At 45.0% G+C, this 27,618-nt stretch overlaps 1 protein-coding gene and 1 long non-coding RNA gene across 2 annotated transcripts in view; one reads left to right on the top strand and one right to left on the bottom strand.

Moving 5' to 3' along the window:
• ADAMTS17 (ADAM metallopeptidase with thrombospondin type 1 motif 17) overlaps positions 1–27,618 on the bottom strand; it is a 326,151-nt gene that overhangs the window by 95,099 nt on the left and 203,434 nt on the right. The window contains exons 13-15 of the mRNA XM_025436907.3: positions 20,875–21,041; positions 13,425–13,552; positions 1,416–1,536 (exon numbers count right to left, since the gene is read on the bottom strand). Of these exons, the coding sequence (XP_025292692.1) occupies positions 1,416–1,536; positions 13,425–13,552; positions 20,875–21,041 (416 nt within the window). The remainder of the gene's footprint in view (positions 1–1,415; positions 1,537–13,424; positions 13,553–20,874; positions 21,042–27,618) is intronic.
• LOC112653084 (uncharacterized) lies at positions 18,629–26,490 on the top strand. The gene is made up of 4 exons (XR_004814752.2): positions 18,629–18,759; positions 18,964–19,400; positions 21,253–21,313; positions 22,625–26,490. It is a non-coding gene; the product is annotated as an uncharacterized LOC112653084 (long non-coding RNA).

The raw sequence follows: 27,618 nt of genomic DNA, 5'->3' as shown, positions 1-27,618 counted from the left end.
TTCAGTTTACCTCAGGAGCCACACAGCAGGCACAGATTCTCACATGAGTCTCCTATTTCATATGCTGGGCACCTGTTTTTAAAAACCAGAAACCTGGCCTCAAATGTAATTTTTAAGCATAATTTTAAAATTAAGTTTTGTGTTTGCATTTGCCTCTAGTTTTGCTCTCACCAGCTCCTGCAAAATGCTTGTGCGATAGGTTGCCCTTTCTGCAGGGTATGTGCCCACCTGGAGAAATGGGGGTCTGTATAGACTTCTCTCCGTTTCATTCTCAGAAGCCTATTCTGTGGGATTTTGTTCTCCTGTGAGGGTAAAACTGAACTGAAAAGCTTCTATCTAAAGCTTCTATCCAATCATTCAAATTAGAATAGAGGCCTCTCAGCTCAGCTCCATCCAACAAACTACCTTGGTGATGTCGCTCTTGGTGATGTGGGGTGAGGGACCACACAAATAGGTTTCTAGAAGAGCTCTCTCCCCATATGACTTGTCTGCCTCCTGCTCCCCTCATTATGTATCAACCCAGATACTTCCCTGGATGTCAGAAGCTGGTGTCCTCCAGGACAAGAGATCAGAACCCATCTCCCATCTCTCATCAAGGAAACCGACAGCTGTGCAGGAGGCTCAAGCAGAAAGACTTAAAAAGACCATCAGCTGGGGACACCTGAGTGGCTCGGGCCTGCCTTCGGCCCAGGGAGTGATTCTGGGGCCTGGGATTGAATCCCACATCGGGGTCCCTGCATGGACCCTGCTTCTCCCTCTGCCTGTGTCTCTGCCTCTCTCTCTGTATCTCTCATGAATAAATAAATAAAATCTTTAAAAAAAAAAAAAGACCATCAGTTGATCAGTTGAATGTTATGGACCTCTAAGCACAGCATTGGGGGAGGTCTACATTTGGGAAACAGCAGACTCCCTGACTTTGCATTCATGGTCGGCAGAAGCCACTCTCAGATTTCCTGGAACAGAAGGCTTCATGCACATTTTAGGAATGTGTGTAAATGCTCTCCTACTTTAAGTGACAGAAAAGTCAGAGCAAACCTCTTCCTCTATAGGTAAAATGTCCTGGCAAGGCGGTGCATCAGAAGATGGGGTGGTACGAAGCTTCAGGGGAGCTGGTTGGGCAGGCAGTACCACTGAGCTCCACAGGCAAACTATTCACTTCTAGGAACCTCACGATATTCTGGCAAGAATGTTTCCTCTTTGCCTTTCAGCAAGCATAACACTGAAGTGCTGGGTCACCTATCTATCACCGACTAGCCCTTGATGATGAAAGCATTTGATCCTTGGCTTTGGGCAAAGGAAATAAAATATATAAACACCCACAGGCTGTCCTGCAGCTGCAGTATCCCCTTGAGTCTCCCTCTCACTTGTCCTCCAGGAGTGGTCAGGGATCCCTTTCCCTTGTGCTTCGCACTCACCTGTACCCCGAGAGTGGCTGAAGTCGCCCTTCACCACGCGGCAGGTCTTGCCGTCCCCGCTGCAGACCCCACACCGGTCTTCCTTGGCCGCGGACCCGATGATGCCATCACAGCCAATTTTCTGAATGACCAAAGGGCTGGGTTATTCTGGGTGTAAGACTCAGAGGCATTTTTCAAAGCAAATCTCCGCAGGGCTGACTTGTCCAATGGGCCCAGCAAGTGTTGGTGCCTAGGGCCCACCATCCTTTCAGAGGCCCAAGAAAATATTTTAATTTAAAATCAGAAGAGAAAAAAATGAATCGAGCTTATACTATATCTGTCTTTACACCCACATAGTTGTCATATATATTTTTTTATTATTTGTTACAGAGGAGGAGGCCCATGAAGGCAAAAAAAGCACTCCTGCTGAGGCCTGAAGCCTGGCCCTTCTAGTGCTACCTGAGGCAGAGGCTAGGCCTCTGCCTCCCTTACAGCTTCCATTGCGGCCACAACTTCACAGGATTCACACTTCCCTTGGGGCTGCATAGGATACCTCTATCTCGGTTGGAACAGACAGCAGAACAGTGTGCAGAAACCATACTGACTTTTCCGTTGAGGTCAGGAGGCCGAGAGCTCATTCAGACATGGCTGGGAATGGGCCCCCATTTCTCCATTGAGACCTCTCCCAGGAAGACCCCTGTCTCCCAAATCTTTCAAAAAGGCATGTGTGAGGTCAGAGAAGAGTAACTTGACCCTGAGTGGTCTCTGGGCAGCATAGCCCAAATCAGTTCATGAAAAGTGGGAAAAAGTTGTGAACTCCTGTTTTTCCTTCCAAAAAGAAAAAAAAAATATGAGAATTTTATATTCTGCAAAATAACATAGCCTTATATTATGGTGAACACTGAGTATTTAATTGCTGAAGTTAAGCTGCTCAAACTCCCCTGTCCACTTTTCCTCCTGAAGTGAGTAGTTCCAGAACAAGACTCAGTTCCCCCATTGCCCTGCATTAGGGATTGGTACTTCAGGCCGTAGAGGAGTCAACAGCCAAATAAGGCCATGGTGATTTTGCTCCTTCCCATGATTTTGGATGGGTGCTAGGAAGATGCTTCCCTCCCTGCCCCCCCCTGAAACAGGGCAGGGTGTGGAGCACTTCAACGAATCCTCTGCTTCATGATGGCAGTTTTTTTTTTTTTTTTAATATTTATTTGAGAGAGTGAGTGAGCATGCACATTAAGTGGGGGAAGGGGCAGCAGGGGAGACTCTCAAGCAGACTCCCCGATGAACATGGAGCCTGATGCAAGGCTCGATCCCATGACCCATCAGATCATGACCTGAACTGAAACCAAGAATGGGACGCTTAACTGACTGAGCCCCCAGATGCCCTTGGCACTGGTTTTTCAAAAGGAGTATGCATCCACCTCTCCAGGAGGACTATCAAAACAGACTGCTGGATCCCATGCCCAGAGTTTCTGACCTAGTAGGTCTGGCTGGGCCTGAGAATGTGAATTTCTAACAAGTTTCCCCATGACACTGCTGCTGCTGCTGGTCGGGACCACACTCGGGGAACCACTGCCTTCTGGGATGTTCTATGAAGAGTGAAGGGGTGCTCTACCTCAGCAACAATCCCAAATTCTCATCCTTAGATCCTTTCATTTCCTTAGGGAAGAATTACGGGAAAATTACTGTTGTGTGTCCAAACATAACTGCATACGTTTCAGTAAAGACCTGAAGATAGGCTTTTTTGCAATGGGTTTGCTGCCAGAACACAGGTGTCATGAATACCACTACTAAACCTAAACCAAAATGGGCAAGGAAAAGACTCACATCGACATTATCATCATTGGACATGTAGATTCAGGCAAGTCTACCACTACTGGCCATCTGATCTACAAATGTGGTGGGATCGACAAAAGAACTATCGAAAAATTTGAGAAGGAGGCTGCTGAGATGGGAAAAGGCTGCTTCAATATGCCAAGTTGGGTCTTGGATAAACTGAAACCTGACCGTGAACATGGTATCACCATTGGTATTTCCGTGTGGAAATTTGAGACCAGCAAGTATTATGTGACCATCATTGATGCCCCAGGACACAGAGGCTTTATCAAAAACATGATTACAGGCACATCTCAGGCTGTGTTGTCCTGATTGTTGCTGCTGCTGTTGGTGAATTTGAAGCAGGTATCTTCAAGAATGGGCAGACCCATGAGCATGCCCTTCTGGCTTATGGGTGTGAAACAACTAATTGTTGGTGTTAACAAAATGGATTCCACTGAGCCACCCTGCAGCCAGAAGACATACAAGGAAATTGTTAAGGAAGTCAGCACCTACTTTAAGAAAATTGGCTACAATTCCCACACAGTAGCATTTGTGCCAATTTCTGGTTGGAATGGTGACAACATGCTGGAGCCAAGTGCTAACATGCCTTGGTTCAAGGGATGGAAAGTCACCCATAAAGATGGGAATGCCAGTGGAACCACAGTGCTTGAAGCTCTGGCTTGCATTCTATCACCAACTCATCCAACTGTTAAGCCCTTGCGTCTGCCTCTCCAGGATGTCTACAAAATTGGTGGTATGGGTACTGTACCAGGGGGTCGAGTGGAGACTGGTGTTCTTAAGCCTGGCATGGTGGTCACCTTTGCTCTGGTCAACGTTACAACTTAAGTAAAGTCTGTTGAAATGCACCATGAAGTTTTGATGAGGCTCTTCCTGGGGACAATGTGGGCTTCAATGTCAAGAACGTATCTGTCAAAGATGTTCGTCGTGGCAATGTGGCTGGTGACAGCAAAAATGACCCACCAATGGAAGCAGCTGGCTTCACAGCTCAGGTGATTATCCTGAACCATCCAGGCCAAATCAGTGCTGGATATGCACCTGCGCTGGATTGTCACACAGCTCACATTGCTTGCAAGTTTGCTGAGCTGAAGGAGAAGACAGATCGTCGTTCTGGAAAAAAAGCTGGAAGATGGCCCCAAGTTCTTGAAATCTGGGGATGCTGCCATTGTTGATATGGATCATGGCAAACATATGTGTTGAGAGCTTCTCTGACTATCCTCCTCTGGGCCGTTTTGCTGTTCATGACATGAGACAGTTGCTGTGGGTGTCATCAAAGCAATGGACAAGAAGGCAGCTGGAGCTGGCAAAGTCACCAAGTCTGCCCAGAAAGCTCAGAAGGCTAAATGGATATTATCCCCAATACCTGCCACCCCAGTCTTAATCAGTGGTGGAAGAACAGTCTCAGAGCTGTTTGTGTCAATTGGCCATTTAAGTTTAATAGTAAAAGACCAATTAATGATAACAATGCATCATAAAACCTTCAGAAGGAAAGGAGAATATTTTGTGGCCCATTTGTTTTTTTGTGTGTATGTGTCAGTTTTAAGTTATTAGTTTTTAAAATCAGTACTTTTTAATGGAAACAGCTTGACCAAAAATCTGTCACAGAATTCTGAGACCCATTAAAACAAAAGTTTAATGAGAGAGAAAACAAACAAACAAAAAAACACCTGAAGATATACTAAGTGTTGAGCAAGGTTAGTCCAAAAAATGGCCATTAAGAAACTGAAAAAGAGCAGCCTTTGGGGAAACAAACAAACAAACAAAGAACCCACAACTCAACACAACAAAAACAAAGAACAAAACCAGGAAACTTAAAGTGTGTTCAAAGTAGTAGAAAGATAGGTCAAGGGCAAGACTGGGGGCCTTAGCAGCTAGAGGCCAGGCAAGGAACAAATGCAGGCAAGTGGACTTGAAGGAGCTGGGGAGACTTAGGTGACACATGGAGATTCAGATGGTAACCAGCACAGACTGTGACCTTGCCTGGGCGGGACACCCAAGAGTGGCCTGGAGGTAGACCAGCTGCTGCAGGGCACCTGGAAGCTAGAGCATGTTGCAGGAGTTGCCTAGATTCAGGATCTGGACTGCTGGATGATTGCTGTCAAGTTGCCTGATAGAAAATGATGCAGGCTAAGAATTCAAGGCAGCCAAGACCCAAAATCTTGCTTGACCAGTATGCTCAGCAAAGGCCCTGCCATCAAATCTGTGGGGCTGCACATGTATGTGCTGCCCATCTATATTGCTCCTTTGTGATTAAAGCTCCAGCTGGTTTCTGGCTCCCAAACACTGGCCTCTTTCATGTCACTCTGACGTGACTCTATACGTGGCTTCCCCATCTCTCTGGTGCTTTCAGCTCTAGACTCTTCCTACATGGGCTTCCTACTGTCTTTTAACCACACTCCCACTCAGCAATAATGGGTCTCTGGCTTGGCTACCCACTATCTGAATGGTTTCTCAGCTTCTTGATTAAATACTTTCTAGATATTCTAAATTAACACCCACTCTGTCCAGACAACTGCCCATCCCAGCCCCAGTGATGGCATCTGATGAATCTGAGGCCACACAGCAGGCCATCTGGCAGGGTCAGGAGCAGTCCCTCACCTCTTGCCTCCCAATCCTGGGCCGGCTGGGTATCTCCCCTGATTATCCTCAGCCAAAGGGTGGGGTCACTGGGAGAACTTCTGGAGAGTGTGAGGCTTCTTCTGAAAGCATGCTGGGTTTGCAAGAATGTAGAAATCTTGAGAATAAAGAAGCTAAAGAAACAGGAGAAACACCACCTATGAGGTAGAGATCTGTGCTAGGATTTCAAAAGCCACCTGCAGTCTGACTAGGAGATCAGGACAAGGAGCAAAGCATGTCTTTGCAATCTGCCAGAGCAGGAATTCACCCAGGAGCAGGAAGGACAGGCATGGGGGGTACTTTAGGGAGGAACAGGACAGGGACTCACTGGGAGGAAGAGTCCTTAGGAGGGTACATACTTTCCTTGATGAGCAAAACACTTCTCCTCAAGGGTTCCCTGCAAGAAGGACCTTGGTGGGAAAGAGACAAGTATGAGAAAAGGTCATGGCTTAACAAGCTCATGCAAAGCCCCTACATAGCCAGACCAGCACTAGGTGCCTTCATGGCTGATCCTGGAGGAGATGCTGTTGCCCCAGACAAGCAGATGTTTACAGGCAAGCCCAGGGGGGCCCATACTCATCAACATCTATTCCTCTCAAGAGGCCAAATACAGCATCTAAAGAGTGTGGGCTCATATCTGGATCTGAGACACTGGGGGATCCTTTCTGAAACTGGACCATCTGCTTATTTTTTGGTTGGTAATGAGGGTTAAAATTAGTCTATGAAGATGGTATGCCCTTTCAGACAAAGTCTTGCTCTGTGTGCTCTGGAAAGCCTAAAGGGAACAAGTTCCCCCAGTCTGACCAGCATTGGTCAATTTCTAGGGTGGGCAGAAGATCTCCCAGGCCCACGGACAAAGGATCACCTGGGGTGGTAGTTCTCCAACTCCCACATGCGGGAATCATCTAAAGGGCTGGGCAGGTCACTCATTGCTGGGATGGAGCCCAAGGATTTGTCATCTCCAATGAGCTTCGAGGTAATGCTAGGGGCCCAAGTCATATTGGGAGACCACTGTCCTAGGTTTGGAGCTCAGAGATAGAGACACTCATGGAGATAGTCATTACTGTCATATGCCAAGCCATCTGTTTCCCGAGGGGGCAGTAAATGCCTAATACCCTCCACCTGGAAGAGCCCTAAGCATGAGTTCCCACTGGGGAAGTAACCCCTGTTGCCTCCATCCTCTGAGCTAAAGCAGTTCTGGGCTGAGGCATCCTGGAGCCCAGGAGAACTGCAAGGACAACAGGCTGGCTCCCCTCTACTCTCAGGAAGCAGAGCCCCCTTACAATGTGGTAAATGATCCATGGGATGCTCCATCATGATAGAATGTCTAGTTGTAAAACCCAAAATGCCCTCAAGTGAGGGCCTCACAGATCACCTGGATGCTGTTTAGTCCTCTACTCATGGGCAGTTACACTTCTACACCTCTCCATCAAGGAAAAGAAACTCCGATCTGGAGCCTTCCATAGCCTTGCTTCATTCCAAGGACTTGGAAGATACCTGCCACGCCACTGAGTCTTCCTCAGCTATAATCCCTCTCAACCTATGACACCATTTTCTTCTCCACATAGACCAGTCCTTGGAATGACCATGTTTGTGAGTTTGTGTTTCTCCTCTGTATACTGCATGGGTACAGGGACCTCTTTGGGGTGGGTCACCACTGAAAGTCTAGCACATAGAATGTGCTCAATAAATCTTTGATGAATAAATCAAGTTCCACCTTATGTACCTTCTGCTGTGACTAAACCAAATCTCACTGGCTTTCAATCATGACTTTGCCTTCGGTTATTAAGGTCTCCCATGAATGTCTCATTTTCAAGACAGATTGTAAGCACATGGAGGACACTGTCTTACAATTCTTTGTGTTCTTGTCCCCCAGGCCTAGACACAATGCCCACCATGATATGAAGCACATCAGAGGTTTTCACTAAATGCATAAGAACGATGGTCTCTTGCCAAGCTGGGCCTCAGGCTGGGAGCAGGAGACTATTTTCAGAGTGGGCCCTCTGCCTCTCTCTTCTGTGCCCCAAACCTGCCAGCAACTGCTCCCCAGTTGTGAAGGTTATTCTTTCATATAGGTTTGGATGGTCTTTGTTTTTTTGTTTTTTCTTGTGGCCAGGAGGAGAAGCACTTGCTTTCTTCAACTTCACAGCAATCTTCTAACTACGCCTCATTCTCTTCTGTTGGAGGGATGCCACTGACTTCTTGTTTTAATTTTAACTGAGGCTTTTAGGCCAGTACCACAGCACCCAGCCTGGCATTTCTTGGGCTCCTGGATTAGCTGCATCAACTCTTGCTGTGCTTGTTGTCTTCTTTTTGATTTTACTTTTATTTTGCTAAACCACATATAATTTCTTCAGAACAGATGCATGGAAAGGAAACTAAAATTTCTGAGTTATTCTGCATCTCAAAATTACTTTATTTTATCCCCGTGCTTGATTGATAATTTGCTGCAGAGAATTCTATGATTATCCCAATTTTGTGCCAGGGTTGGTTTCTCTGTTTTTCTTGGTCTTTCTTGCTCTTGTTGCTGGTTTTCTTCAAATAGCTGATGATCTCTGGTTGACCACTCATATTTGAGATTGAGGCACCAAAAGGTAGACTGAGGGAGCTCTATATTTGGGGATGGGAGGTGTTGTGTGGTAGGCTTCCATTTGGAACTGGTAGGGAGAAAACTGGAGTCCACTCCCCAACCCAGGAAGGTAAGTACTATGCACAAGTTCTGAGATCACACACCTGCTCCAGCTGCCTTTGAAGAGTTGATCACACAACTTTGGTACTCTGATCACACAACTGTGATACTTTGCGTGATCATCACCCAACAGCCTGTAAAGCTCCAAGTGCAGGGCCAGCCATATGGTTTCTTTGTCTCCTCTTCAGTTTCAGTCAACACCTCACTCTCGCCCTCTGTTCCCAAGTCTTAGATGCCCTCAAGCATTCTGTTCCAACTCTCTACTTGTTATGGTTCTGGCGTCTGCTGATTTGTTCCCTCAGTGGAACTTCCATCCACTTCCACTCGCCAGAAAGAGGTGGTGTCTTTCTTTTATCACAGGGCGGCCTCTGCTTCTCTTCGGCATCATGGTTTGTGCTATCCTACCTTTACCATCAGTGTAGTAGAGTCCTGTCATGGGAAAGGAGCATGTGTGAGGCTCCATCTATTGGCTTAATCCAGAAGTTGCTGAGGGAAGTTGATCAGATAGAAGAAGTGCAGGCAATGACTTCAGAGTTTTAGGCACTGCTGTTAGTGAAGGTTCGTCACCAACAGTCACATTTCAGAGATGCCAACTGCAGGGTCATTATGTGGGGAGAAGCAGCAACCAGGAGGGTTTTGTTGAAACACAGGCCCAAGCATGAAATCCTGTACATTTTCCTGCATGCTTGTTACCCTCTTTACACAGGGGGACTCTAAGGCCAGAGTCTTATAATTCTTCCAAGTTTTGCCAGTAATTCTACTTGCTGAATGGACCACTGTACACGAAGCAGGAGGCTAATAAATCCTGGACAATGAAAATAGTCCATTGAAATGGTATCGAGATTCCAGAGTCACTGAAGTTCTAAGAGCAAGTGACCCATCCACCTATGCATCCACTCAATGTGTTTCTGTGTTCAATCCGTTCTTTCAGTCTGTTTCCCCAGATGCTGGGGGAACAAAGATAGTTGGACACAATCCCTCCCACAAGCTTATGGGACCTCAAGGTCTTTTGGTGTTCATCAAGCCCAGGATATGTACACACAAGTTAGGATCTCAAAGAAGTGGGACCTTAATTGGAATGCCTACAAGTGTACACAAGTTAGTGAGGCCTTACAGAAAAGCCAAGTGTAGTGGGTCTCAGGTATACTCAGATCTGTCAGTTTGACTCACCCACTGAAACTCAGTAGCTGTGAGGCAAAGTCACACATTAGAAACATATTAACTTGATTTCTTTGCCTCACAGGCCAACAGTAGGAATTGCGAATGATGGAACTCCTGATTTATACAGACTTGCTGAAAAACAGACAATGTTTGTGTTTCTTTCCCCAACTCACTCCCACTTTTATGAGCACTGTTAAGTTTCATTTCAGCATGTTAAATAATTTGTGACTCACTGAAATGAAACTTAACTCAGTCCTCATAAAAATAGAATAAAATGGCATTTCCATGTTTCATGTTATGGTTTGAATCAGCCTGCTATTTGGAGCTTAATGGAATCTGCTCAAAATGCCATTTGGGAGCCTCTCGTCCCCTCCATTCCCTACCAACTAGTCACTGCTTCTCAAAATTTCCCAGAACTCCTCTGCCACCCCAAAATAGCAAAATTTATAGCTGAAGGGAACAGAGGAAAAAGCTAGTAAGTGAACCATGGCAATATTTCTGTAAGCACTGTCTTACATAAAATATGGATGATCTCTACCTTTTATCCATTATAATCAGATAATAGTATTGATGAATAAGTACAGATCCTCTGTTTACTAAACTCCTGAGATTTTTTTTTACTACTATTCTTCTCTTTAACCAATTTTCCTTGCCTTACTCATTCACAAGTACCATAGGAATCCAGAATATTCTACTTGGGCAATTACTGTAACTAGGCATCAATACTGTACTTATACTTAATTTCTAATACTCTTTTTTATTTTTAAAAAGATGTTACTTATTCTAGAGAGAGCAAGAGAGAGAGTGAGGGAAAGGGCGGGGAGAGTATGCAAGCACATGTGCAGGGGCAGAGGGAGAGGGGGGAAAAGTCTTAAGCAGACTCTGCACTGAGTGTGGAGCTCAACACATGGAGCTTGATCTCATGACGCTGAGATCATGACCTAAGTCAAACACTCAACCAACTCTGCCCCTCCCCACACGCCCCTAATTTCTCATACTCTATTCAACAATGTTCAACTTCATTATAAAACTTCTTTAACTGTGACTTTACTAAGTTGGATTCTTGTGAGAATTGAATTCACAATGGGCTGAACATAACCTTTATGGTTTTTCTCTGAGGATTAAGAATTGTCAGAAAAATTACAGGTGGTATTTTTAAGTTCTTTCAGAAAGTGAGTAGTTTCTCAGGGACTTAATCTCGTGAGGTGCTTCCAGGTACATGCTGCCACCCCCTACCAGGATGATGGGCTTTTTGCGAGGATTGGTAGGCTGCCTGGAGGAGCTGGTAACTGAGACACATCCATACAGAGGAGATGGTACTTCTGAGACCAACAAGGGGTAAGGCAAGGCTCTGATGAGCATGAGCCTACCCACCTGCCACAAAACATCATGAGAGGGGCACTGTCTGCACCTGGGTGCCCCAGTGCTCCTGTGTTGAGGGGTGGTGGTTGGTTAGGCTAGTCTCACCACAGGGGTCAGTAAATGCAATGAGCATGATGGTGGTGAAGGCATCTGAGATAGACTAGGGGGTAGGCATGGATGGGGTGGCATTCAGGACTAGGAAGGCAACTGTACCTGTCACATCCAAGTGCAGGGCAAGTGTACCATCACATCTAAGCGCAGGGCAGGCTCTGTCTCAAAGGTGCCAGACGACCATAGACTTCAGGTTATTAGAGACCCTGAGAGGCATCTCATCCATATTGTTCTCACTGAAAAACTGGCTATTTTGCTGTCATGGCACAGGGAAGATTCCCTAATTGACAAGCATATGGTTGGTTCCAAGGTCATAGAAAGGGCCCATTGGCACTGATCACTTAGAGCTGAAATCATGTCTGGCCACTTAATACTGACCCTGCTGGCCAGAAAAGTTCAGGATTCTTAGAAATGCCTGCAGGCTGGCAAGAACACTGCAAAAGACGCTGGCAAAAGCCCAGAGGTGGCTCAGATGGTGCTGCTCTAAAGGGTACAAGTGCTTTTACTTGGAAAACTGTCACTAAGGAAATGTTCATCATTGTGCTGTAGCAAGGTCTGTTTAAGTGAATAATTTAGGAAAGAAAAACCGCCTGCACTTGACTTGCTAATAGGTTTGCAGAGAAATGCTGGCAATTCCTCATTTCAGTGACAATGATAAGACCTGTGTTCACACCGCTCCAGGCCCTGCACATTCTCCACAACTATAGCACAACCCCGAGGGCCCAGCTCCACTACCGTCACTGCTTCCTTCCCATAAGGATGCCTTGCCAAGACGCTTGGGCACCCAGTGCCTATCTCTCTCTCTCTCTCTCTCTCTCTCTCTCACACACACACACACACACACACACACACACACACACACACACACATATCTGAATTGATAACAAAGCCAGGCAGTGCTAAAGGAGTCTGGATATTGTCAAGCTTTTTCAGGAAAAATCCCAGGTTGGGACTAGTTTGCGCTTTGCAGGGGGAAAAAAATCTACTAGGGTTGAAATGGCCACAGGCACCACCCTAGAAGTTGTGTTTGTGTCTGTGTCTTTCTGCCTTCCTCTCTTTTACTCCATCTGTCTTCATCGATTCACCAAAACGTTGCCCTTGGCCAGGTGTTGGGAAATAGAACAAACAGGATGTACTACCTTTCGGGGTCAGTGGGTCCCAGGCCTGGAGGCAGGTTTCTGGCACTAGTGCTGTTAAGGGGAATGACAGTTTCTCTCCCCTGTGATCCTTGGAATTTACAATTTTTCAAATGTTTTTAATATTTCCATGAAACAGAGCATCAGAGATGGGTGTTGACTTTGGGAGGTGTGGGCACCCCAAAGCATCAGTAGTCACATGGCTCCTGAGACACAGCTTCTCTTTCCCTAGCAAAATGAGAAGGCCCCTCAGGGGCCCATGGTGACTAGATTCCTTGCTTACTCTCATGCTGCAGGTGCTGGTCCATGGAAGCCAAACACGGTAAAGTGAAAATCGGAAGCAAGACCTGGTTTTCCTTTCTGTGCCAAGTGCATAGCACTCCTGCTATTCATCTGCTGGCTTAGGGCTCTGGGAGCAATTGCCTCTTCCAGCTCTTTTTGGGCTCACCTGCTGAGGACATGGCTGAGGGAGCCTGGCCTCAACCATGAAGGTAGCATGTGTCCATGGCTAAGGGAGAGGACCCTTCTCATGATAGGTGGGGATCAAACTGGGTCTTCAGGAAATACGGCACATGTAGCATAATGGAGGGTGGTACTACCTGAGTCATGGCCCTCTGGGTGTTGGAAATACACAGCCTCTTGACTCCCTACCCCAATTCCAGCCGCTGCACACATCAGGAGGATGCCCATTCTTATGGATAAATAGTCCTGTTATACTACCTGCGAAGGAATCTGCACTGTTCTACTCTATCTGTTGTAGGTAAACACAGTATAACTTGTCCCACAATATATTCATACACATCTTCCAGTCTTACCTTAGTATTTTACCTGTTTTTTCCTTTGTCAGAATGACTAAAGTTATTTTAAGATTTTTGAGGTTATTACGTTGCCACTGTTTTTCCAGCCACCTCAACTCCCAGTTGGCCTGTAGGTGGGCTTTATGCTCAGTCACTGCCCAGGGAGGGAGGGGTGCCAGGTTGCAGGAGATAGCACCACTGGTGTCTTCTTGAGAAAATCCATTTCAAGCCTCCCGAAAGTTTTGCCCCACTGTGAAACCTTCTGGGGTGAGGGAGCCTCCCCTCCAAAGGAAGCCCCACAAAAGACACAAGGAAAACACATCACCTGGCACTTGCCGTGCACACAGAGGTCGGTCTCATAGGGCCCGCAGGGTGTGCCATCCAGGACCCTGTCAGCCACCAGCAGTGGGGACTCCTTCCCGAGAGGTGAGCAGTAGAGTTCACATGGTTTATCTGAGGAGGGAAAGAGGAAGGTGGACATTGATATAGGAAGGGGTTTGTAGGCCATGTAAGGTGCAGGTGCATGAAGGCAATGAGCTGGCAGGGTGCAGGTGCATGTAGGTGGTGGCCCAGAGGCTGAGAGGTCAGTACGGAATAGAGGTCACAGAAACCCAGCACATGTTCCTCAGAGACATGCACCTGCCCCTTGGAACACAACCCAGCAAATAGAGAAGGATCCTCAGACATAGGTAAACAACACATGAGTGAGGGCTCTGTAGGCTTTTATTCACCTAATTCTCTTCATCCTTTGTAAACGTATAGTATTCCTTTTCCTTAAGGCATTAAAAATACCAGGCTGAACAAACATTTTGTTGTGTGCTAACCCCTAAGTGAGTTGAATATGTATCAAGGGAGAGCCTGGGAGCTTATCTTGTTGTGGGGGTGGGATAGGGGGAGAAGGTGAATGAGCATGCCTCTGGGTAGGAGGGGGTGTGGTCCCTATGGATGTCTCTATAGCAGTGGCTTTTGCTAAGTGCCTTAGTGTTCCACCAGCTGCTGGATAAAAGCTTCAGGGCTGTGATATGCAGCAAGAAGGTCCTGGAAGAAACTGAGAGGGAATAAAGCATAGGAACACAGGGGCCTCCAGGACAACTTGTAAGGGCCATATTACCAGGCAGGAGGGAAACACTGGTTTCTGCTGCTCTTGGAACCAAGTGAGCTCCTATAACATGACAAGCTCTCATAGCCTTTGCTTAGGCTGTTCCTTTGCCTGAAAATCCCTCTCTGCACAAAGCTTTCTGGAAGTTTCCTATTACCCCAGAAGCTTCTACTCCAGAGCTCTCTCCTCTCATGCCATCTCTGACATGGAATCTCCATCTGCACTTTGCATACACCTCCTCAAAGCCCTTAGCCATTATCTTATTGACTTATAATTGTTTGAGTAACTTATGTATAAGGGGATTTCTTTTAGGGTGGGTTCCATTTCTAAAAGAGTTTGGATCTTATTTATCTTTAGATTGATTGAAGAACTGACAGTACTGGGAGACTACAGAGGACAAGGTACTAAAATTTTAATCTCTTGTCCCCAGGCCAGGCCAAGGACCTGACTCATAGAAGGACTTGGTAAATATTTTAATCTTTCCATATAAACTTTAGAATGAGTTTGTCGATATCCCCAAAATAACTTGCTGGGATTTCACTGGGATTGCACTGAATCAAGTCAAGAGAGAACGGACATCTTGATAGTATTGATTCTTCCTATCCACGAACATGGAATATCTCCTCATTTAATTCTTTTAATTCATTCATCAGAATTTTCCTCACATATATCTTCTACATAGAGTGTTAGATTTATTCCTAAATATTTCATTTTGGGGGTTGTCAGTGTAAATGGTATTGTGTTTTTAATTTTAAACACCATCTGCTCTTTGCTGGTATATAAGAAACTGAGTGATTTTTGTACATTTACCTTATATCTTGCAACCTTGCTATAACCGCTTACTAGTTCCAGAAGGTTTTTGTTTTTTTGTTTGTTTGTTTGTTGATTCTTTTGTATTTTCTACATAGATGATCATGTCATCTGCAAACAAAGGTAGTTTTATTTCTACCTTCCCAATCTGTATATTTTTAATTTCTGTTTCTTGTCTTATTTGTATTAGCTAGGACTTCCAGTGTGATGTTGAAAAGAAACAGTGAAAGAAGAAATCCTTGCTTTGTTCTTGATTTTAGGAGAAAAACTTCAAGCTCATTTTTAAATAAATGAATAGATTTTCTTCTTCTCTGAGAAGGATGAATGCACCCTTTTCTTTCTCTCAGTTATGATTCTAGTGACATTTATGTGACATTATGTGATTATTCTATAAAGAAACCTCCAAAGAGAGAAACACTAATACCTTTGTGCTGCTTCCGTCAGGCCCTTTGTTTCCACCATTGGGTCCTTTTCCCCACTGGGTCCTTCCAGTGGTCTCAGATGATCAAGAGCAGGGGAAGGAAGAGAAAGGCTTCTGGAGTTTACTTGGTCTCAGAAGACCTTGGAATCCCAGCTAGACAGTTCTTATCAGAGCAGATGTGTTGTCCCATCCAGGGTCTGTGGCTTTCATGACTGAATGACATTCACTAAACCACCAACATGTTCAGCAGCTTTCCAAAGCTCCTGTCTCATGGAGCTTTGCTGACCGACATGCCCAGTAGGATGTCTTGCCTTAGAACACTGTAAAGAAGCTACAGAGGTTCACTGGAAACATTCAACTTGTTTGTTAGAGTTAGTTGTGGAGGTCAGGGGAAACTCCTGTGAAGAGTAGCTTCCCAGGTAAGTAATGATGCTTCAATGTTTATTCATCCAAAAAACCCCCAAAAAATGAAAACAAAATTTTCAAAACAAAACAAAAACAGGAATTGAGCCCCTCCATCACACAAGGCACTCTTTGGGCACTGCTGGAAAAGAAAGATGAGTAGGGCATGCTTTTCAAGGCTGCCTCTAGCCTGCTGTCTGGGGAATTGAGCCATTCCTTCCACTCTATGCTTTGTTCTCTAGCAGCTCAGGCCCATTTCATGGGGCTTTTCACAGTCTGCCTCAACTGGGATTTGCTGTGTACTTGTCCATTAAACTACCAAGGGTGAAACTGATTTGGGCCAAAATGGAAATGGGATTTGGGCAGAAAAGTAAAGGATCTTTTGCAGCAAGTTAGAAAGACCAGACTTGGAGGGGATAAAGATTGTTTAGCTGGGCTCTTTGTTATAAACATCAGGAAAGTGGAGATCCACAGATGGAGGGATTTTTGGCCATGACCCCAGGCAAGAAAGTACACTCAACTCCACGTGCACTGGACTCTCCTACCCACAGACACTGTCCTCCTTGGCTTGGGCAGTCTGGGGGCACACAGACTCCAGAATAGAGTCCAGAGGTAACACTTCCTTTGCTCCGCTAAAACTCCATTTGTCCATCTCCTTTTCTGAGGTCTGTGCTCAGAATTTAGGGCACCCTACACCTCTAAGGAGGTGTAGCACTATCTCTCAAAGGGACTCGGGATAATCTTTATAAAAGTTGAGGAGGAGCCCCTCAAAATTCTCTGAAAATTCTCCTCCAAGCTACCTTGGGTGGACAGTTAATCCCCAGATAAATGAGGTGCTGTGATTCCCCTCTGGGCATAGCATTTTACATTCTTAGTTGTACAGAAGCTCAAATCTTCTTAAAAGTCATATAACCACATACTCCAAGGAAAGAAGCTTAGAGCATTCCTCTTATACGGCTCATGTGTGCTAAAATGAAATTCTGATTGAGGCTGGACTGTCTGGTGTGGTTCCTGGTGTCTCACTGGCCTACTTTTTTTTTTTTTTTTTTGCCAGGACTTATATACCTGGATGGAGAAACCACAGACAGGGCAGGGGAGATGAGCTCAGGGGCTTGGAGGATTCCCCCTGGTAATCCATAGTGATGAAGACACAAGGTCTTACTGAGAGACAACACTGAATTTTGAGGCTACCACAAGCGTGCACTCCAGCTCTGTCTGGCTATCTGTGTGGGATACATGCTGAGGAGGCTACTCTCCCCTACTCCCAAAGCTGCCCACCACGACTCCAGAACCAGGCCTTAGTTGATTGGACCAGCAGCAGCCACCTGACTGTAGCTGTATCAGAGTCTTTCTTTCCATCACAGCCTCATCGCTCTGCCTTGTGAGGCCTCAACTGATTAGATCAAGAGTGGCCACGTGACCACAGGTGGGCTGATCAGAGTCTCTCTCTCTTGAAAAACCTGCACTAAAATTCAGATGCAGAGCAGCTGTGTCTACTCATGGCTGATGAATCTGAAAGAAGTCTTTTCTGCCTTATCCACAATTCAGAAGTCCAAAAAGCTCTGACAACTGCAAGCATTTTCTTGCATTTGTGGCAAATGTATCTGGTAGCAAAACCAGCCTTGATGACATGAAGCTGTTGGTAGTCTTCAGTATCCCAGTTAGAGACTGTTCATGGGTTCCATCCCATCCCTGAAGAGAGAGGCATCCATGTGCTTCCCTGGATGGTGGCGTGCTCCTTGGACCACACTGGTAGTATTAATACATGGTTGATGCACTGTTGTTACCTAATACCAAAAATGCTTTGGCCATATCTGGCCCCAAAGGATAGACAAAGGATGAAGGTGTTTCGGGCCACCCATCACTCTACATGTGGACAAGTCATGTGAAAACCAATTTGCAGTTCGAGGCAGGAAGAAATGACTCGCAAACACAAACTGTGGTGGGCATGGAGAAAGGGTTCTGATTATTTTCCGAGGCCCTTTCCTCAGATCCCAGCTCTTGGGATCCAAGACCTCCTGCATATTTGTGACAACTTCTCTCTTTGTCATTAAGCACCTCCAGTCTGCTTGGCTGAACTGGAGTTGAAGTGTCCCTAACCATCATACCCTCCATACCCTGGAAGACTCAGACCCAGAGGGGGTTTTGCCATGCTTGAGAGGGGCTGGGAATGCACCTCCATGCTCAGCCTCGGCCTTGGCTGAGCCCTCTGACACTTCAGTGGGCACGTGGCCTGCTGGCTTGGGCAGGAAGGACTAAACTCCTAAAGATTTCCATTTAAATGAGATTCCACGGGGAAAGCAGAAATGGGGTGGGTTTGGCAACAGGCCATCTCCATGGGTTTCTCTTTAAAGGCCTTCCCACTTAGACCTATTTTCTAAGGAGAGCCTTTGTCTTCTTTCAGAGGTGGTATGGATTTGTGGTCCTGAGCCCTCCCTTGGAAAATCTACCTCTGCAAGAATTCTTTTTTTTTCTTCAATAAGAGAAAAAAGAAAAAAAAAAAAAAAAGCTTCCCCTTTCTTGAACTATGCGTCACTCGCCAAAGAATTCCACAGTGATAGCAATGCTATGAATAGGGCAGTCATAATGGGCTTCGAGAGAGCCCAGAGCCCAACCACAGGAATCGTTCCCATCACAGCTGAGCTAGAATTGTGCCTTTTATAAGCTGAGTTTTGAGAGGAACAAACTTATAATCTGTATTCTCCCCATGCCCTCTGAATTGGCCATTTGTTATTTTGTTTTCATCCTTGTGAAATGCTCCTTTTAAGAGTCTCTCCTTCAAAGACAAATGCGTACTGCCTATTAGCTGTCCTTATCAGATAGGGCAGCACTTCTCAGATCAAAAGCAGTGGCACTCTGGCTATAATTATTTATTGCTTTGGGAGAGAGAAATGAAAAGCAAGTGGGTCGGAACACATTTTGAACCTGGTAAGTGAACCCAGATAGCTGCCCCACGAAGCTTCCTGGGTTGGGGAGCTGGGGCAGACATCAGTTTCAGCCACTGTGATGATAAGGGAGCTGAGGAGCTCAGTGATCCAAAAGTGGTTACAAGTAAAATAGAAGTTTAATCTGGACTTGGAGAAATCTATGGAAAACCAGACATTTACGTGGGATTTCTGCATTGAATTTCAGGGGAACTGAAAGCTGAAGCAGAGCAAGGAAAGAATAACAATAATAGTGTGTGTGCAGTCAAGTGGAAATGGGGATGTAGCGAGTCCCTCTTGGATCTGATCTCTTCTTGCTCCTGACAGCAGCAGAGGACATGACAGAGGATCTAAAGCGTCTTCATCCAGCAGGCTGGAATGGCTGATGGTTTGGAAACAAGGCTGCTCCTCATCAGAACCCATCACTGCACTGGAAACAAGGCAGCTTCGGCTGGGGCTCGCTTTCTCCCGATCAGGGGTCCGAATGTGCTCGAGACATACGGAAGCCTCCTGGGTCTTCCTACACCAGAGGAATGGCCTGGCCGAGAGCAGTGAGGGTCTTGTGTGAGTTCCTGCCTCCAGCTGCACATGTTCCTTTTGGGAGGGCAGGTCTTCTCGCTCCTTTGTCTGCAGGAAAAGCTGAGGGTATGTAGGCTGCTCTTCTTTTGAAGTCTTGGTTAGGCAATGGTGCATCTACTATCACACAGCTCTAACAAGTGGTTTTCTTTTTAAAAAGGAAAAAGTCTGGGGAGCTCCCCAGTGCTTTTAAATGAACCTGTGGCTGAGCGGGGTGGTGTATTATCTGCTATGATTATAGAACATCCCACGTTACTTTACAGCTCAGTTCAAGGCTAATGGGTTGGGTTGCTAGGTTCAAAGCTGCAGGTCTGGGGCTTTTATTTCCTGTGATGCCTCAGCCTACCCCCACAGAGCTATGCACACTTGAGCTTGTAACAACAGACTGCAGAATATAGATTTCAGAGGTTCTTCAAGCCACAAAGAAGAAACCTAGGACTTGGCACAGGAACCTCATTCTCCTGCAAAAGACTTTGGAGACCGTGTAAAAATCAGGCACAGTCACCGTAGTTCTTATTAAAGCCTCTTCACTTGACACTTATGAAGTCATGCTCTCATTCTGTCTTACTCGAGTAGTGGAAGCCAGATGAGAGGTAGTGATTTTCTCAGCCAGCTCTTCTGGAACTGGGGTCCCTCCCTGCTTATCAGCTACAGGAACTTAGACATGTCATGTAACCTGTAACCTCTCATCTTTGCATGGCTCGTTTTACATAGTAATTAAAATAATGTACGCAGAACTAACTTGTGCTTGGCATATGGTGTGCTCAACAAATAGGACCATATAGTCATCGTTACAATGTAGTCTTGTCTCCAGAAGATGAAGAGAATTTTAAGTGTAAAAAGCTTTGAATGAGGCCATGGGGGTAGGCAGTCCTTATCAACAACAAATAAACATTACAAATCTTACAGACATGATATACCACCTAGAATGTGATCAGCTGCTAGAAATGCTTCTAATGGCCCATGGGGCAGACTCCTTTGATTTGGGAGAAAGTTCTTGGAAGGAAAATTTGACCCGTACCTATCATCATCTTTGAGTTATAACTGTCCTCAAAACCTTTTTTTTTTTCCCCCAAACACCATAGTCAAGGAGTAAAAGCCAACCCAAAATGAATCAAGAAAAGAAATTCAAGAAAGCATCAATGTTGTAAAGAGAGAGAGCAGACACAGAAACCCACTGTCCTGTTCCTGCAGAGCCTCGTTCTCTTCAAAGTTGGCCCTGGGCCCCTCAGCACGTGGCACTAGGCAGCAGGCTGCCAGCACACCTGCCTTGCTGCCAATGGGGGTGCAGGACAATTCTGGTCTGTTGCCTGCCTCACAGCTGCTTTTAAGAACTCTCCCAGAGTTGGGTCATCCAAGTTCAACCCCACTGCTCGAGAAACCAGTCCACTGATGATTGGGGCAGCTGGACTGGGGTATCCCGTTCATTGGATGGACTGCTGGGAAGGGGGAAACCTGTGGATTTTCCTAGGAGGTGTTTACATTCTTGGAGGAGAAGGTGGGGGGGGGGGGCACTGTGAAAGGACGTGCCATATGCCTTTACCATCAACCACTACTGCTGTCAGCAGGCCCTTCTTCTTGTTGCTCAGGCGGTCATGTGTCTGGCACTGCTGGTCTCGGAAGCTGGGCAGGCCCTTAGGGCAGGGCAGGTTCTCGCAGACAGCATGCTCCACACTGGCTCCCAAGCAGTGAGTGCCTCCTGGCCCAGGGCTGGAAGAAAGAGAAAGGTCTTAGTTAACCAGACTGGGAACAGCAGCAGGGGTGCTGTTTGCCTCTCTTACCCAGAGGGGGAGGGGCCAGGCAGAGTTTCCAAAGCAACCTCCCTCTGCTCTTGCACATGGTATCTCTGCAATCCCAGCCCCGTGCTGATGGCATGTTTTTTTTTTTTTTTTTTTTAATTTTTTTTTTTGGCATGTTGAAGTGAGCCGTCAGCAAAATGCATCCAAGAACTGTAAATCAGGGTCATCTGGAAATAGGATCGGGTGAGTATCAGTTCAGTAAGATCCACAAATTGCGTCTTTCATCTGAACTTAAGACTTGGCCACTTGTAACACTGAAAATGCCAAGGGGAATTTTTAGTGTGTCGGTTTTTTTTGTTGTTGTTGTTATTGTTGTTTTGGTCTTCTATAAAGCAAAGACCTTTAAATGGCTCCTAGGTATACTCTGGGGTCACTAAGTTTCAGGATGAGTAAATAGTTCTCCTTTACTTTAGAATGCAAAGCATCAGAATGATTCTGTAACTTACTCAATGGCTTTGGGTGGAGACCTGTCAGATCCTGTCTCTGCAACCTTTACTTGGGCAAGTGTGAGACCACAAGTGATCAGAAACATGTCCTCTGTCCCAGATGCTCCGTGCTTAGTATGGGGATCTAAGCAGTTCTGGAGAGCCAGATGTGTTCTCTGGCCAAGACCAGGTGTGTGACCAAAACACTGGTGTGGCTGGCTGAAATGTGGCTCTGTCCAGCTCTTCCATGAGAGCCTGGGGTGTCCTCACAGGACTCTGACCTGAGCAATCTCACTGGTTCCCTTTATTTTCATGATGCCAAAATTACCAGGTTGGAGTATGACTGTTTTCTCTCCGTACTTTTTATTAAAATTCGGCATACAAAAGAACACAAATCACAAGTGTTTTGCTCAATGGCTTTTCACAAATTACATATACCTGTTGGCAGGACAATATTTTTGACATGATAACCATTTCATATTGAGTATTTTTTTCCTCCCTTTGCCATTCCTTGTAATCAGACAATGAGGCTGCCCTGTGATCACTGCTTTAAGGGGAGAGGTATCGCAGGAGAATTCCTTGGGCTTTTGTGTTATAGAAGTCTACACAAGGAGTCCACAAGCTTTTTCTGCAAAGGGCCAGATGGTGAATATTTCTGGCTTTGTTGGCCATGCAGTCTTTTGCAATTACTCAACTCTGCTGTTACGGCACAAAAGTGGCCAGAGACAATGCATGGCATTGGCACGGCTGAGCGCCAATAAAACTTTATAAAACAGGTGGTGAACGAGATTTAGTCCATGGGCCATTGTTTCCTGGCTCCTGGTCTACATAAATGTGTTGGAGAAAATGTCTGGAACAGGAAGAAAGGCTCTGCTCTTACCTTTATGCCCACCTCATATACACCAGACAACCTCTCCCTCACTTGGGAGGGAGCCTTGAGAGATTATCCACACTGGTGACCCCAGAGAAGGGCCCTGCATTCTGATCTCCAAGTTAGGAAACAGCAAAACCTCTCTACAGTTTATGGGATCTGAGAACAGAGGGACCTTTTGTTCTTTTTCCTTCCCAGAACACCAGGGAGGAAGCTGGATCTCGGAGAAATGACTGCATGGCATGTTTGGGTAGACAGAATCTCGGACCACCCCCCCAAGAGTCCTGGGCCTGAATGCCAAGTGTGGAGAGATGAATGGACTCCTGTGCCACAAAACACAGTGTGGAAGAAACAGAGAGGGGAAAAGCCATGTGGACCAGCAGGAGGGGCATCTCTGAAACAGGCAAATTCCCATGGCTGGGACCAGAGAAGGCATGGGTGAGGCAGCAGATGCTGTATGGTGAGAAGTTATGGGTTGAATTGTGTCCATCCTAAAATCATATGCTGAAGGGCTAACCCCACTGCCTCAGAATGTGGCCTTATTTAAAAATAGGATCACTACAGATGTAGTTAATTAAGATGAGATCATACTAGAACAGGGTGAGCTCCCAATCCAATGTGACTAGTATTGTTATAGAAAGGGGCAATCTGGAGATGGAAGCACAGAGGGAGAACACTATGCAAAGATAAAGACAGAAATTGGGGTGATGTTCCCACATTTGAAGGAATGCCAAAGATTACCAGTAAGCCACTAGAAGTTAGGAGAGAGGCATGGGACAGATTCTCCTTCACCGTCTTCTGAAGGAACAACCCTTCCAAGACCTTGATCTTGGACTTCTGGTCTCCAGAACTAGAAGGGAATAAATTTGTGTTGTTTTTGCCACCCAGTTAGTAATAGTTTGCTATGGCATCCCTTAGAAGACAGATATACCAAATGATACAAGAATCAGATGCATCCTCACTGAATTTAGTTGTAGACTTAGGGAAAATGACGCAAAAATTCCTCAAGTGATTAGGAATCCAACCTGAACCAGAACGGAGTTCAAAAATACAAATTAAAAAACATCAAGAGTACAAATGCAAATAAAAATTGGTTTCTAGAAAAATGAAGAAAACAATGTTTTCTAGTTAGGGTGTGAATTGAGATGTGTGCATCTCGTGTAATTAACTTCCTGGGTTGTCACTAGGCTTTAGTTTCTACTGTACCCGTCACTAGCAACTGATTTTCCTAAATTTATATCTGACTGACCGCAATGAACAAACTACCTTTATGCCTTGTAGCAGGTGGGTGGAGAGTTTATATATGAGAAGACAACTCCTGGATCCAGCAGAAAGTGGGCCTGGAGTGGCGGTAGCCCATGGGAAACCTGATATGCCTCAGGGTGCTTTCCTTCTCAACTGTTCACCTATTTCTTCTCCATTTCCAACCTTCTCCCATGGGAAGATCCTGCTTCAGACCCTCATCTAGCCCACTGCCTCATCTTCCCCAGCCATCCACCCCCCCTCCCCAGTCTGTCTGTCCTTGAGGCCCTGCAGCATCTTTTTATTTCCTACCTGGTGCCTCTCTTGACCCTGCTTGGGTCTCTGGTATGCTTCTTATCATCAACCTTGTGAAATGGTGAGGTAGATTATTGTCTTCCTTCTATTTTTCTGCAGCTTTCATGCAGAGAACCTTGCATAGGCTAGTCTTCAACAAACAGTAGTTAGAGTGAATTGAACTGTATTATCAAAATTTATCTTACTATGACTGAGAGACTAAGGTCAGGGAAGATAGTGGAGTAGGAAGCACCAGGAATCCATCTCTCCACTTAGACAATTGTATTGGCAAAAATCATCTGAAATAACTATTTTGAAATTCTGGAGTCTGTTAAAAAATGTGCCACCTCCTGAAAAAATCTTGGCAGGTAAGGTGTGGTTAATTTAGATAAATTTCAGCCTTTATTGTGGTAGTGGCTGTCTCCCACACTTCAGCCCCAGGGTAGGTAGTTGTACCTGTATACCTGGTATGACTGGCTGGAGCCAGGGAGGACAATAAGAACCTTATTCTCCAAATACTGGGGTTCTCTGTTCTGGTTTTTCAGTGCTGCTTCTGATTTCTGAGGTATGGGAATAGAGGGTGACCACCATTGTTGCAATTCCAATGAGCTGAAGGGACTTCCAGGGACTTTCAATGAGAAATACCTTTTTTTTTTTTCCTCCTTTGGGAGCCAGATATGTAAGGACTAAGTCATTTAAAAGCAATTACACATTTGAGAAAATTTAGAGAGCCATCAGGATTGTCTGGAAAAGATGAAGGCTAGAAAAGGCTTGAGAAGACCTTATGCTTTCACTTTAGGTTGATCCCCAGCACAGAGAAACCTTTAACAACAAAGAAACAACAAATCCTGGGAAGGAGGGAAGCTGATTATCAGAGATACATTATAAGATTTGAATGTCCAGTTTTCAACAACAACAACAACAACAACAAAATCACAAGGTATAAAAAGGAAAAGAAAGGTATGGCCCACTCAAGGTAATAAACTACACTGGCAGAAACTGTCTGAGAAAACTCAGATATTGAGCATATTATGTAAAGACTTAAAACAACTGTCTTAAAAATGGTCAAAGCACTAAAGTATAATAGTGCTTTGAATAAATAAAGACAGGAAAATGATGTATGAGAAAAATGATAGTATCAATAGAGATAGAAATTATGAAAATGAAAAATTATTTCTAGGGTTTAAAAATATAATAATTGAAATGAAAAATTCACCAGGTGAGTTCAAAAGCAAATTTAAGCAGGCAAAAGAATGAATCAGCAAATTTGAATATAGGGCAAATGAAATGATTAAGTCTAGGGGGTGAAAAGAAGAATGAAGAACAGTGAACAGAGGGGATGTGTGGTAAATTACTAAGAGGACCAACATATACATCATGGGAGTTTCAGAAAACAAAGAGAAATAGAACATTTGAAGAAATAATGCCTGAAAGCTTCCCAGATTTGAAGAAAGACATGAATCTGCATATCCAAGAAGCTTAACAAAGTCCCAGTAGGATAAATTCACTAATACACTTTTCAATTAAACTGTCAAAAAATAGAGAATCTTGAAAGCAGCAAGAGAGTGGTAACACAACACATATAAGAGAATCTTAATAAATTATGAGCCTATTTCTCATCAGAAACTTTGAAGGCCAGAAGATAGCAGATCAATACATTCAAAGTTCTCAAAGAAAAAAAATCTATCAACTAAGAATTCTATATCCAGCAAAACTGTCATTCAAAAATGAGGGAGAATGTCAGACATTTCAGATAAATTGAGGATGTTTTTTGTTTTTACTACCAGACATGCTCTACAATAAACACTAAAGAGAGTCCTTCAGGATTCAAATGAAAGGATGCTAGATAGTGACTTGAAGCCATATGAGAAAATAAAGATCTCCAATCAAGGAGATATGATGCTAAGCTTTGTCAGTACAAGGTACTAGAGAGACACAGAGAAAGAACAGACTTTTGTCTCTGGTTATGGTATTTAATTTCTCTCAGCAGAGTCCTGTGGTAGCATGTGATGCATGCCACCTCCCTCTGAGCAGCTTCATCTCAGAGGGCAGCATCTAAGCATGCCAATGCTTTGGGAAAATTCTCATCCTGGTTTCAGAAGCAGTTTCTCCCCTTGGACAGCTTTCCCTAACACCCCATAGTGTGGCTTTTCAAAGGACTCCACCAGTGTAGCACCTCTGCAAACTTCTCCATCATCCAATGGACCTTAGTTTCATCCTCTCCAACAAGTCCAAGGAATTTTGTCGCTGTATGTGTGTGTGTGTGTGTGGGGGGTACCTTCATCCATATTTGTTCCTTCCTTGTGTGCTCTGTCTCAGACCCAAAGATAGTGACCACTTCCTATACCTGCTCTTCCAGTGCTCTTCCTCTGTTCTCTTTATCTCTTAGCAGCTCCAACCACCAGTTATAGTTAATGCTTTTTTACATTAAACTTTCCCTATTCAAAAACAAAATGACTGAAAGAGTTGATATTTTCCAGTTTTCCTTTGGGTCACTATTTGAACAACACGGGAAAAAGAGACACAATCCATGAGCCGTGTGATTTGTTACCAAAATCATCCCAGTATGTCGATCCATGGCAGGAATCTGCCTTGAGCCCACTCATTCTTCATAACTGTATCTATAATACAGGTCATCTTAGAGTTACCATGACATCTGTAATGGCCTCCCAGGTATACACTGGTGTGAGACAACAGAAAGAAGCCCTCCATAATACAGCGGAGAATCTTTGTGTGGAGAGGGTGTGTCTGATGGGAACATCCAAAAATGGCTTACAAACAGAAGTTCTGTGGGAGGACTTGGAAGGAGAGGACCAGCTTTACCAAGGAATCCACATCAGAGGAGTGTGCCAAGCCTAAGCCATATGGACACAAGGGCCTTCAGGAGAGAGATGGTGTTGGGGCTGGCAAACACAGGTAGGAGAGATCACCCTCCAAAAGTCTGAGGATCAGAGAGCTGAGGTTCTCATCCAGTATTGTAAGTTTCTCTGGACTACGTAGTGTGGATGAAGTAAAAAGAGGTCTAGGAAGCCTAAAGCAACAGAAACCAAGCTTGATATGGCTAAAATGAGCAATGGTTGAAATCACAGAATTCATGGTAAAATGAAGTTGCTCACTTTTTAGAGCTGGAAGTAGGTCTATGTACTATTCTCAGCTTTTCCTTTGAGGACTGCAAGGCACAGACAAGGCTGCCAGGCTCCACCGCTCAGGCTCCAAGGCCTCAGAACTCATGGAGACAGAAAGGGTGGTGATTTGAAAGTAATTTGAAATCTTATCTTGAAGTGAGGTATGGTCAGCTCAGGACATGGGTGAGAAGTGATAAGGATAGAGGAACTTTCACATCCACAGGAGTATAGACTAATATGGCCAGAGGGCTTACACATGACCTACTCTTTATAACCATTACTTTGTCAAACCTATGCAAAAAATCTGAAGGGGTTCCTGACTGCATCCTTCAGATGAGGACATCAAAGTTCTAATATGTTAAATCAAAAAGTCCAGCAAGTAAGTGAGAGGTAGACATAAAAAGTGTGATTCCCAAGAGCTCCTGGATGTGGCAGGAACTGGCTGGGAGGGCAGCTGACCATTAGCTGTCATGATTCTGAGAGGCCAGCCTGACCTACATTGTGATGGATGTTTCAAGATGCTTTTCCAAC

This window comes from Canis lupus, chromosome 3 (assembly GCF_003254725.2).
Source record: "Canis lupus dingo isolate Sandy chromosome 3, ASM325472v2, whole genome shotgun sequence".
NCBI lineage: Eukaryota > Metazoa > Chordata > Mammalia > Carnivora > Canidae > Canis > Canis lupus.
This window is presented reverse-complemented; position numbering and strand designations above follow the sequence as displayed.